The sequence below is a fragment of the Ostrea edulis genome, chromosome 1 (assembly GCF_947568905.1).
Source record: "Ostrea edulis chromosome 1, xbOstEdul1.1, whole genome shotgun sequence".
Lineage (NCBI taxonomy): Eukaryota > Metazoa > Mollusca > Bivalvia > Ostreida > Ostreidae > Ostrea > Ostrea edulis.
Window position 1 is genome coordinate 10,720,896 of NC_079164.1, and position 13,690 is coordinate 10,734,585.

Sequence of the window (13,690 nt, forward strand, 5' to 3'; positions counted from 1 at the left end):
TCCATATGATAAGACTATGTAAGACATTCGTCGATGTAAACACTTAGTGACACATTTGATATTTTCCGTACTTTGTTAAAGTTTAGAGTATTTTTCAAAAAGTGCTCGAGTATGATAGCACAAATCCATAGAAATGTTACCTTTCCCCATGAACAAAGGAAAATACAAATAGAGACATGTTTCTTTTCCAGGATTATTACACAATGAAAAGGTGAAGGTAAAGAACAATGATCCATTTCATAATAATATCAGGAAACAATCCTTATCTTGCACTTGTGCCAAGTCTTTTTAACACGTTTGACTTTCTTATTCTAGCCAAATAATCACAAAATTACACTATATATATAAACTTGGAGAGTTTTCCATTTTGACTACGGATAACTCCGTTTACTTTATCAAGATATAGGACTAATGACGGGTATGACCGGTCGACAGGGGGTGCGTACTCCAAGACTTAAAGACTTTTAGTTTCTAACATGTTTTTCAATCGAATGGTCAAAGGTCAGTGCCCTGGCTATCCTGAACATTTGATAGTGGTAAAAATCTGTATAGGAGTTGTGAGATGAATGACTGTTCGTAATTTTCACCTTTTCAATATTATGACCCCCCCCCCTCGATATGACTACAGACTTGTACGTCGTGACGTATTGTTTCATTGTGGTGTCATCTAGTTTGATGTACACTGCGACATCTCCCTGTATATTACTGATTATTCCCGAAGAGCATTTTATATGATGCAAAAGGAACTCTGCTTTTTCAACAGCTTCAAAGAAATTGAATATAGGGATTACCTTAACTAGCAAACGTTTTATGCTATTCCTTTAGAATAGCAGGTTAATATGTAATACTGTAAATGTAAAGAATAGTTCCCTCTATTTTCAGTAACCTTTATGGTGTTATATGGAATCGTTTGTTTACTAAGAACAATCGATGCATCTCGTACAATACATGCTAACCTGTTGCACACAACTCTGTGCTGCCCAATCAGCTTCTTCGACACAACTCCATCGGGTCGGATCATTAACCGTTTCTCTCAGGATATGGAAGTAGTGGACACCACATTACCGCTTGGTTTGGAGGAACTCCTTTTCAGTATAACATCAATTGTAGGAGTTATGGCTGCCATTACATACAGCTCCTCCTGGTTCCTGCTGGCTGTTATCCCACTCGGCATGATATACTACTTTATAATGGTACTACTGTTTCTAAATACGGCGTATATTTAGGGAAGATGACAATTCTGGTTCGTTGGTTAAAGGAACATTCATTGTTATTTCATATAGAATTAAGACCTCTGTGTCGAAATTTTATGTCCATAGCGTAAACGTTTCATCGTATGCATGAAAGGGGAAGATAAAAAACAGTGATCAATCTCATAACTCCTATAAGCAATACAAAATAGAAAGTTGGGCAAACGCGGACCGCTGGATATACCAGAGGTGGGATCAGGTGCCTAGGAAGAGTAAACATCCCCAGTCGACCGGTCACACCCGCCGTGAGCCCTATATCTTGATCAGGTAAACGGAGTTATCCATAGTCAAAATCAGTGTGCCAAGAACGGCCAAACAATCTGTATGAAACACGTCAGACAGCATTTCACCAAATGTTAGGCTTTATTGGCAAACTAGATCATTATACACCATGGAATTTGTGAAATGCTTACTTTGTTGAAACCCCTGCATTATCAAATTGTTTGTCATTAGCTTGCCTCGATTTAAAAACTGATCATACGCAAACCAAGCTCAGTTCTGCACTGGAAAAGAAGACGTGTAAATTTCTTTAAAATGTAAAAATAGAACCCCTTGGTTTAATCTGACTCAGTCACGCATAGTTTGCTTCCAATTTGGACGGAATCAAACTACTATGAAATTCCCCAAATTATATGATTAAGCTCCATTTCTACATAACCTTTCCTCATCAGGTCATTGAGTAAGTGAACCTGAACAAAGATAGTGACATTCTGAATGAACGTAATTGATGTTGATAACCTTGTAGATGTTTTCTGTGTAAGTCAAGTGTTCAACAAACCTAAGTTAAAACATTTATTGGTGTGTGTATGTATCTTTTCCTTTACGTTTCGATGCCAGAGAACTGAAATCAAAGAAGTTACACATTCAAACTCCACTGTAGGGACATGTCTGAATCGTAATGAAAGTGTTTATCATTAGACGTGAAAGTCGGTGCGAACACTGTCTAAATTTCACTTTTTTCTTAACATGCAGTGTAGCTTTCATATTTGCGGCACATCACCGAAGACTGGTGACGTCTCGATATGGAGGAAATATTCTGCTTTGACACCATCACTAAGCAAACAAAATAACGATCCACAGTTAATATATATGTCATTATATTTTAAAATATACAAAACGCACATCCACTTATTCGTGTAGGCATAAAGTCAAGTCTAGGTCAATATCAGGGGTTGAAATAAGATGCCATATTAAACATTTTTTTACTGAATTAATTTGAGATTTGTATCTATGTGTGAATTTATCTGCAGAAACCATTATCTACTTTTTTATTGCATACAGAGTTTCTATCTGCCAGCATGCAGGCAATTGAGGAGAATAATCTCAATCAATACATCCCCAATCTACAGTTATTTTAGTGAGACCTTGGCTGGTGCTAGTGTTATCAGGGCATTTGACAAGGAGAACCAATTTATGATTGTGATGCAGAAGAAAGTGGATGACTTTCATCGGGCTGACTGGGCTGATATTGCCATCAATGGGTTGAGTATTCGTTTTATTCAATTTTTACTAGTTTTCTTATAACATTTTGAAATATTCCTTCTTACGGAAGATTGCATGACATAAGTCTTTGGACTTTTACCATATCTCTGAGAATAGCACACTCATATAGATACATGTATGTAAAGTGAAAGTATTCACTTATGAAGATAGTTTTATGTTACTTTGCACACTTATATACAAATATCAAAAATCTGTATCAGAAATCAAATCTTTGGAGTTTACACGTAGAAGAAATATAGTATGAAATGCTATAGAATCTCAATATATATGAGGCTCATGGGTTATAGTGCTTTACAATGCAATATACTTGTCCTTTTCATTCATATTATTTACTAGATATTATCCCACTGATCATGAAAGATATCAGATTATAGTAAAACAACATTAATGGAATAGGTATGTTTGCTGATACGTTTTATAAGTCAAGTTATATAATTGTAATTGTAATTAAACGATATACATGTATATAGCATCCTATCAACATTAGTTCTCTAAAGCGCTTTACAAATGTGAGAGAAAAGATAATATCAAATCGATGTGCACATATATGTGAATAAAATTTTCACAGTGTCTGAATTAAAATGCATAATTATCATTATTAATATGTGGCGCCTAATTTAATGATATAATTACCCTCATAACATATAAAATCATTTAAAACAACCCCTAGGAATAATTAAATACATAGAAAGGACATAAGTATAATAACAAACTACAGTTCAAATAGCAACTGAAGGTAGGTTTTTCCATAAAAATGTAACAGCACTTTAAGAGCTGTAATGTAAGGGCACTAAGTATGTAAAAAAATAATAATCACAAATTAAAAGCTAATCTAAAATGATGCGTTTTGAGGTCCGCTTTAAAACTAGAAAGTGAAGTACAATGTTTGAGTTTAAAAGGCAGCCAGTTTCAGAGACTCGATGCGGCCTTATCCAAACGTCGATTCCCATATGTTTTCGTACGTGTCCGAGGTACCTGGAGAAGATGCAGAGATTCGGATCTTAGTGATCGTGTGGGATTATAAACTGCAAGGATATCCTTTATATAAACTGGAGATAGGTTGTTGAGATATTTGAAAGCATGAAGAAGGATCTTATATTGAATTACTGGTATGTATTCAACTGGGAGCCAGTGAAGATCTTAGAACAGGAGTTGAGCGTGCTATTAATCTTGCAGCTGTGTTTTGTGCCCTCTGACGTTTGTTGGTGTGTTGAGAATGAACAACATAAAGGAATGCATTTCCATAATCTAATCTGGATGTAACTAACTAGATTACTAGATTTTTACATGCTTCATCATTCATAAATAGACGGATACAGTCAATTCTGCGAATGTTCACATATGCTGAGCGGGAAAGAGAGATACAGTGTTTTTTCACTGTAAGGGATTTGTCAAAGAATACGCCTAATTTTTTTCAGAAAGACGAATCTCTTACAACACAGTCACCAAATTCAAGATCAAAACTGCTCATATAATTAAAACTGTGTTTTGGTGCAAAACCTACAATTTCAGTTTTATCTTCATTGAGTTTGAGGAGATTGATACTCACCCACATACGTATGTCCGATAAACAAGGTAGAGTCTTTGAGACATATCGGTCGGATTGTCACCAGTTCAACAATGATATATATCTGGGTGTCATCGGCGTATATATGATTCGTCATATCATGAAGTCTGCACACTTCCCCTAAGGGTTTTTGAAAAAATACAATAGATTGTCGGACCCAGGACCGAGCCTTGCGGTACACCACATTCAAGGGGACAAGCATCGGACAACGATGAACCAATGACAACACGTTGATATATATCACTAAAATAGGATTTAATCCATTTCAACGCAGATCCAGTGATACCAAACATGTTGTCCATACGTTGCAATAGGATATTGTGGTCAAAGACATCGAAAGCCGCAGAGAGGTCGAGGAATACAAGGATAGCGCAACTGCTACTGTCAAATGCACATACGATGTCTTTATGTTCCTTCATTAGTGCAGTTTCTGTAGAGTGTTCCGTTCTGTATGCGGACTGAAAATTGTCATGCAGTTGATGCATCTCCAGATAAGATTCTACTCGTTTTACAATAACCTTTTCAAAAATCTTCGAAACGAACAAGAGATTTGACACAGGGCTATTGTTTTTTGAAAATGTCTTTGTCAAGCGCTGGCTTTTTCAGTACCGGTCGAACGGTTGACTACTTAAAGTAACTAAGAAGAATGGATTCCAACAGCGACTTGTTTATGATTGAAGAGATGGATGACAAGAAACTCCCAATGCATTATTTCAATAGATGCGCAGGAACTGGGTCCAATTCACAAGATTTGGCTGCTGGGTTTATATGCAGTTTTCTAATTTCTCCTGTAGTTGCAGGTGCAGATTTCGTGAGGTGTTCACCATCAAATGGAATATCAGAGCAAAAAGGATCTATTGCGTCATTGTCCCAAAAAAAAATAGATTTGCAAACTGATAAATGGATATTGCTTATTTTTCCATGAAAATATTTAACAAAGTTTTCCGATAAATCATTTCCTTCAGAAGATGAAGGTAAAATGGGTTCGGACGTGTTATCCATGAGCCGATTCGTCAGACAATAGAACTTCTTAGAACCACTGTCACACTCGGTTATTTTGTGTGAATAATATTCCTTTTTACACTGAGTCAAGGATTTGCTGTATGTTCGAACTGAGTCCTTATATATTTGATGGTGGATAGTTAAACGTGTCTGTCGCCATGTACGTTCTGTTTTTCGCTTAGTTCGTTTTAGCATATGAAGTTCCTCTGTAAACCACTGCGTATTATGTCTAACGATCGCATTTCTTCCTTGCAATGATGCGTAGTCATTTATCACATCACGGATACTCTTATTGTAAAGGCCACCCATGCCTTCGATTGGAATATCGCTCTTCCTTTTTGATAACTGGGACTAGATGTCCAGGCAAAACTTGTCGGGTTCAATTTTGTGTATTTTGCGAAAAGAAGAAGACTTCCGTCGTTTTGTAGGTTTTTGTACTTTGAGGATGGAATGAATGCCTTTATGATAACAAAATGAAACGCCTTTTGTGTCACATATGAGTTGATTATCAACGGTTGGAGCTAAATTCAGGATTGTGCTGCCATCTCTGGTAATAAATACGTCCAGTATATGTCTGTGTACATTAGAAGGATCAGTTAACCATTTGAAGATGGAAATTCATGTCACCTGTGATAATGGGTTCGCCCGATGAAACAACATGGCGACTTACATAGTGCGACCATTCATTGAACAATTCAGAAAGCTGTTGTGATGTTGGCCGATAGACAATGCATATTAGATATCGACAGGGGGATGTTTACTCCTCCTAAGCACCTGATCCCACCTCTGATCTGTCAGGGGTCCGTGTTTGCCCAACTATCTATTTTGTATTGCTTGTAGGAATTATGAGATTGATCATTATCTTCACCTTTCATATTTCAAGTTGTGTGTAAACACCGTGCATTCCATGTGCTCAAAATTATGGAACGAATCATCTAACTAATTGAGTGGAACTAAGATTTTTTTTGGTAAATGAATGTTACACTACCACCTTAAGGGTTCTTTCTGGGTACGTAGAGTATATCATAACCATCTGGAACGAGTTATCCTATATCACTATGTTGTCTGTGTCACTTCCGAGCCATGTTACAGTTAACGCCAAGGCATCGATGCCGTTTGATATTATGTGATAACAAAGCGCTAGTGATTTATTTTTCACTGATCGGGCATTCAAAGTATATAAACTAATATTTTTTGCAGACTTTGCAGGTTGTCCTAGTTAAACTGAAATAAGGTTTGCATTGTTCACATATTTGCATGATTCACGATAAACAGGATGATGTACCGAAACGATAGAATTTATTGCATTCGTCGAATTATCATGACATAAATTTAACTTTTCCAATCAAGCACATGGGATAGATTCACATGGTTCATCAGTAACTTTAACGGGAGATAAGGGATTGTTGAGTATATCACCCGTGATATAAACCAGACTGTGTGGATATGTCTGATGAACCTTCGACTACCCTTTGTCCCTCTTCTCACACAAGGATTTTTCGTACGACCTGTCACTCCAACGATACTTGGTCTTGTAAAACGCATCGTATGGCAATTATATATCTAGTTGTGTACGAAAATACCTTCAGCGATTTTTCAATACAATGCAAAAACAAAAGAAAGATATTTTGTACTAGTAAATGTCGCAGTAATATACCAGGAGCGACTTATTAATACAATGCAAATACAGGAGAAAGTTAATTTGTACTATTAAAAGTCGCAGTAAAGTCACGTATCAGTGAACATAAGAATTAAAACCATTTACTAAAACTTTCAATTAAAATACAAGGGATTTGAGAGAAAAGTTTCATTTGTTGGCTTTAATAAGTTATTACCTAAAAGCTCAATAAATTTTTAAAATGTAACTGTAGCAATAAATGAGAAATCACGTAAAATCGTCAGAGGTGAAGCTGCCATGTCATAGCGCTAACACATTCCTAAAATCAAGCAGAGTCTGACCTTGAACCCATGGATTTTTCCCTTGATTGTACAACGCTGATTTTAAACTACCCTGGTTGTTTGTAGATTTATGATTTTTTTCAATACGTAGAGAAAATATAACACCCAATTTTCTTAACCATCTTTATATGAAATTCCAATCCCTATTATGATCTTCTCTTGATTAAGGGAAGTAACAATTTTGTATAGCTTCAGAAAACCTTAATCTACACTACTTGAGGTCATTGATATAACATTTTGATTACTGTTGAATCATTTCATTTTGTGAATGCTTAATTTTCGTGGATTTCGTAGGTACTCCTATCCCACAAATTTGAAACCAACGAAAATCGCGGTCTACTTGAATGTACAAGTCATGAGAATGCTTAAATTTCAATTTAACAAATTGCCCCTTTCTGGTACTCACGTTGAAGATAGAATACCAATTTTCCATAAAAGTATTCCTTCATAAATATTTTAAAACTGTACTGTGATCACCTTCAAGTTGACTCATGCTTGACCTCAAACCTACATCACATGTGGATCTTTGCATATTACTGAAGAAATATTTTCCACAGTATAGTATTATGAATAGTCAAACTGATAAACGTGAAACAGAAAACAGCTTACGACAAACATATTAAATGAAAGGTGAAGGTAACGAACACTGATCAATCTCATAACTCCTAAATGGAATCCAAAATAAAGATTTCGGCTAACACGGACCCAGAGATGGGATCAGAAACCTGTGATGAAAAAGCATCCCCTGTCGACCGGTCACACCCGTCGTGGGTCCTATACCTTGATGAAATAAACGGTGGAATCTGTAGGCAAAAGCAGTGTGCCAAGAACGGTCCAACAATCGGTATGAAAACGTCAGACAGCATTGGACCCAATGATAAGTTGCATTGGCAAATAGATAGAATTTACAAAATGCTGACTTGAAACGAGACTGTTGAAGCTCCTGTAACATCGATATATTTGTAAGTAGCCTGCCTCGATTTAAAAACTGATCGTGCGCATAAGAAGCTCTTGTGTATCAAATCAGTTCAGAGATATAAACACCACATGCAGGTGATATTGGAATATTGCTACATAAATATTGCAAGTTGACGATGGAGAAGCTGACATCATCCCGTTTGTCATAGAGTTCAGTTGTTAGGTTGTCGTTAATATTTATTTCCAAGATGGTATCTAAGTATAAAACAGATGTGGAGGACGCTTTGGATCCACATTTGATTTACACCACTTCTGGAATAAGTTGTGGCACAGTACGTTTTGAGTTTCTCCTTGATATTTTCGTGAGGAGCAAAGATAGTGGCGCATGATAAAACATTTACTTGATCTAGCAATGTGTCTTTATAAGGATTTTTGTGAAGTGTAGAAATCCAAAATAGGTACGGTAAGAAATATTCATCTATCCCATTACTGGGATATTAAATGTGTGTAAAACTGAATCAAAATTTTGAAGAATTAACTTATTGCAGTATAAATACGATTACCAAATGTGGAATTAATGTCACATGCATTTAAAATACAGTTGTAATAATGAGTCTTACAAACAAATACAACGTTAAAAGCTTAGATATCATTTAAAGTCAGCATTTCACCAATCATATGGTCGTTATAACGAACTAGATTGCCAATACAACCTCTCAATGGGTAAAATACTGTCTGACATGTTTCATACCAATTGTTCAGCCGTTCTTGACACACGGAATTTGACTACTAATTACTCTGCTTGCTTAATTAAGATATAGGACTTATAGCGGGTTTGACCGGTTGACAGAGGGTGCTACTCTTCCTAAGCACCTGATCCCACCTCTGATATATCTAGCTATCCGTGTATCCCCAACACTCTACTTTGTATTCCTTATATGAATTATGAAATTGATCACTATACGTTATCTTCACCTTTTTATCATATATGTAATAGAACATCCCGAAGTAAAGGATGTCCTTTTCAGGATACAAGAATTACTGTTTCACCAAGGATTTCATTTTAGTGTGTGCAAAAAAGGCAAATCAATAAACACATATAAAGACATAATATATAACCAATTCTAAATTAAAATTCAAAATTTGTAAGTATTTTGACTAAGAATTTTACCCAAAAATTAAATCAAGACATCCTCTAAAATGTCGAAATTAACAAAAACTGTAGAGAATACGGTAAACCAACTTTTATTCGCGGCTACTTTATTTCTCGATTCACCTGTGATAAACTGGTTCGCGACGAGTATTTTCGTGATCGAGCCTTTTCATTACATATGACAGATATTGAAAGACTGTTTCGTTAATCTCGCAAAATTTCCTCGCACGCAAATCAAAGTTGGTTTACAGTATTCCACAATCATAGATATCTAATCATCATTCACTTTCTATATTTAAAAAAAAATGAAAATCATAAAACTAAATAAGGCTATGAAATACTCTTCATTGTTTCCATGATATGTCTTGATGAATTTCATTGACATTAACAGCTGGAGAAGTGTACACGTGAATTTGCTGGGCTGTTTGGTCATTTTAGCGGCCTGCCTGGTTGCAGTAGGTACCAAAGATAGCATTGGTGCCGGAACGGCTGGACTCTCAGTTACCTACTCTCTAAATGTAAGTCAAAGAAAAGTTTTCTCATTTCACTCTTTCATGTGGTGATCTATATGATAAAAAGTTTTGTGAATCAGAGGTAGTTACATGTGTTTCAATATTTACTTGAATAGACTTAAATAAGAAAATTAGACTGTTCATCGTTATGAATTACCATACGTCCCTCTATTAATATGCATGATCTATAGCACTAGACTTTCGATTTACAATTACTGTGTTGCACTTTTGCAAGATAATAATCATGATGAATTGGTTGGTATACGTGCTGACTGTGGTAGAGACTAATGCTGTATCGGTGGAACGGATTGCTGAGTACACAGAGAAAAAATCGGAGGTAAGGGACTATAAAAGATGCCTCATTTACTCTATACTAAATGTACATGATTAACTACGTATTATCATGGACATCCACTAACATTTAGTCATTAACGAATATTTGTTGTATCGTTGTTAGTGGTGTTTGATAAAAACCTATTACATGCAAGTGCAAATTCAAACTTGAGATCAAAACATATACTTATGATAGAAACAACTCGAATCAAAAAATGTATAGATATATAAAATATCTACCATGTTTGTATTGTGCAATGAAAGCACGCAGGAATATTCGGCTTGTAATTCTAAGTTCTCTACATGTAATTCGGTTCTTTTCCTAATCCATGGGTATTAATGATCTCTTTTCTTTTTCAGAAGATTTTGTCTCACTTGAAAATATAGTGTAATTAATGATTTAGGACTCAAAACCTTTATAAGATTTTCACGATTTCCATTATTTGATAACTTTAAAGATAATCTCTCCTTAAAGTCTCGTAAAATTTCCAATTCGCAGAAAAAGCAGTATATGTTGTCATATGACCTCCTTATGGGTTAGAAAAGGGCAAATACTGGCACAACTCTGAAAGAATCATCGATATCTGACATACTCATTTATATGTTTTTGCGCTCAAAAAAATCTTTTTGCTTTAGGCTGATCTAATTAATATTGATCACCGACCTTCCGAAAACTGGCCAGGTCAAGGTCAGGTCACTCTGTCCTCTTACTCTACAAGATACAGATCCCAGCTAGACTTGGTACTGAGAAATATCAATGTTACCGTCAAACCAGGAGAAAAGGTAAAATAAATGGTCATTTAAAAACTCAGCTGGCAAAATTATTTAAATCGTGAGATTACTAATTTAGCATTGTTGCACGGTTCTTAGATATTTGTTTTCACATAAACATTACGTGCTATTCTTTGATTTTGAGAAATGTTACCATTTGGGTTTAGGTTGGCATTGTGGGGAGAACAGGGGCAGGTAAATCTTCCTTGACTCTGTCTCTGTTCCGCTTGATAGAACCAGTCTCTGGGGACATTGAGATTGATGGAGAAAGGTTAACAGATCTTGGTCTTCATGATTGTAGGTCTAACCTGACTATTTTACCCCAGGTATGTATGTATATAGAATTTATAAGACCGATTAGTATTGGTCATTGTGATTAAGGAAAACGTATCGGTAGCAATGATATCGGGTGTTGAAATCTGAAATATCGCATAGAAATGGAATTGTAAATCATATAGTTCCAAAACTATATCTGAAGAATTGTATAACAAACCACATTAATATTATTAACCGTATGGTCCTAACAATACATCTGAAGAGAAATAACAATTTCATGAATTTGTATTTGTATTTGATCTACACTAAGTGGCCAAAAGTATTGCAACAAACATGGCCGACGTCATTGCTTGATCAGTTGAGTAGGCATATTTCGAAACCAATTATAACAATAAATAATTATTGTACTTACTTTTGTTTGTTAGTATTTAGTGGCATAACCTTTCTGTATTATCACTTGGCGTAATCTTGTCGGAATTGATGCATACAGGCTTTGTATATATACTTGAGATAGGCCATTCCATATCCTGGTCACTGTAGCAATTAAGTCTTGTTTACTTTTGATCTGATCTATCTCTCGATTGAGTTTAATTTTAATGCAACGCCAGACATTTTCTATAATGTTCAGATCTGGGGATTGTGCGGGCCAAGTAAATTTCTGAATTCCATTTTCCTGTTTCCATGCAGATGTCTGTCTTGACGAATGGGGGGTAGCATTGTCATCTTGGAATATAAAAGGTCTATTTCCAAAAACTTTTGCAACTACTGGCCAAAGATGAGTATCAAGTAATTCTGTATACTTGAGTGAGTTCAAATTACCATCAACAGGCACGATTATACCAATTCCATCGTAAGTTATACATCCCCAAAACATGAAACTTACTTTGACTGGCGATTTACGCTGATTCATGCAGTATGGTTTCCACTTTTCCGAGGCCTTTCTCCATAAACTAACAGAGTTATTCTGTCCAATTACCACCTGTGTTTCATCAGAAAATATAACTTTCTGCCACTGTTCATTTATCCAGTGTCTCTTATTTCTACACCACAAAATTCGCCGTTGTCGATTCACTTTACTGATGGTCAGAGTCTTCTGAATTTTCCCCCTTCTATAGCCTTCCTGTTTTAATCTACGGCGAACAGTTCTATTTGATACTTTTACAGACACTGTGTTGTTAAAAGATGTTGTAATATCACGTAGATATTGTCTCCTATTCGTTTTTACCAGTCTGAAAATTTTACGATCGCCCCTGTCATCAGTCAGTCTTGGCCTGCCACTTCTCCGGTTGTTTTTTACACTTCCCGATTCATTAAATTTCTTTAAAATTCTCCCAACAGTACTTCGATGTATTCCTATTGTTTCGCTGATTTTGTTGTTATTCAATCCCCTTAAGTTTAAATCTACGATTAATTCTTTAACATCTGATGATAACTCTTGTTTTTTCTTTGACATTATTTACATTCGTTACAATACCGGAAATCGTCTGCTGTTCCGTAATTATTCACGGTTCCTCTCAACAATCATACCCACGTAAATGTTTACCCAGGATTTTATGTTCCAACACGTTATCTATCCTAATTAAAATAGAATATAAATACCGAGACGACGTTTACGGAGACGACGTCGGCCATGTTTGTTGCAATACTTTTGGCCATTCAGTGTAGAAGAATAAATAAGGAATTGTAGTGTGTTGATATCGCTAAATTCGTAATATTATTGCACCTACGAAGAACCCCAGATCAACCTCAGAGGTGAAATGAAATCATGAATTGACTTTCTTAACATGTTGTAATTGTGTAAAATCAATATCCATAATTTTATACTGGATATATGAGTGAACATTAATAAGAAAATAATGAGAAACAGAGGGGGAACTGGTACACATTTGTTTTAGGTTTGAGTATATTTGTTAGGACCCTGTGTTGTTTTCTGGTACCCTGAGGATGAACGTTGACCCTATGGATGAGTACACGGATGAAGAGATCTGGAATGCCTTAGATCATGCTCATCTGAAATCATACGTTCAATCTCTCTCTACTGGTTTAGACTCAGAGTGCGGGGAAAGGGGAGAAAATCTCAGGTACTATGATGTTTTGTTTTTTCTGCCCTGTTATTGTTTAATAAGAGATCTGTTGATACTGAACTGAAAACGGAAACTGCCATTCACCTACGTGTAAAAGTGCTCGAAAAGGGGAGGACAATAAATAAGATTGTCGGTATCCCACAACTTAAGAAAAACCTTATACATCATTCCAGAAATATCTCTTAAAATGTTATTGCATTTTCAGTGTGGGTCAAAAGCAGTTAGTTTGTTTGGTAAGGTCTGTACTTAGTAAAACAAAGATTTTAATTCTGGATGAAGCAACGGCAGCTGTTGATTTGGAGACAGATGATCTGATACAGAGGACAATACGCGAGGAGTTCCGAGAATGCACAGTGCTGACC

The 13,690-nt window shown here is 35.8% G+C and overlaps 1 protein-coding gene across 1 annotated transcript in view; it reads left to right on the plus strand.

Annotated features, from left to right (window-relative positions):
* Positions 1-1,006: 1,006 nt before the first annotated feature.
* Positions 1,007-13,690, plus strand: part of LOC130051201 (multidrug resistance-associated protein 1-like) — a 30,175-nt gene continuing 17,491 nt past the window's right edge. The window contains exons 1-7 of the mRNA XM_056152650.1: positions 1,007-1,193; positions 2,532-2,731; positions 9,744-9,870; positions 10,100-10,201; positions 10,834-10,980; positions 11,136-11,294; positions 13,159-13,325. Of these exons, the coding sequence (XP_056008625.1) occupies positions 1,041-1,193; positions 2,532-2,731; positions 9,744-9,870; positions 10,100-10,201; positions 10,834-10,980; positions 11,136-11,294; positions 13,159-13,325 (1,055 nt within the window). The 5' untranslated portion in view covers positions 1,007-1,040. The remainder of the gene's footprint in view (positions 1,194-2,531; positions 2,732-9,743; positions 9,871-10,099; positions 10,202-10,833; positions 10,981-11,135; positions 11,295-13,158; positions 13,326-13,690) is intronic.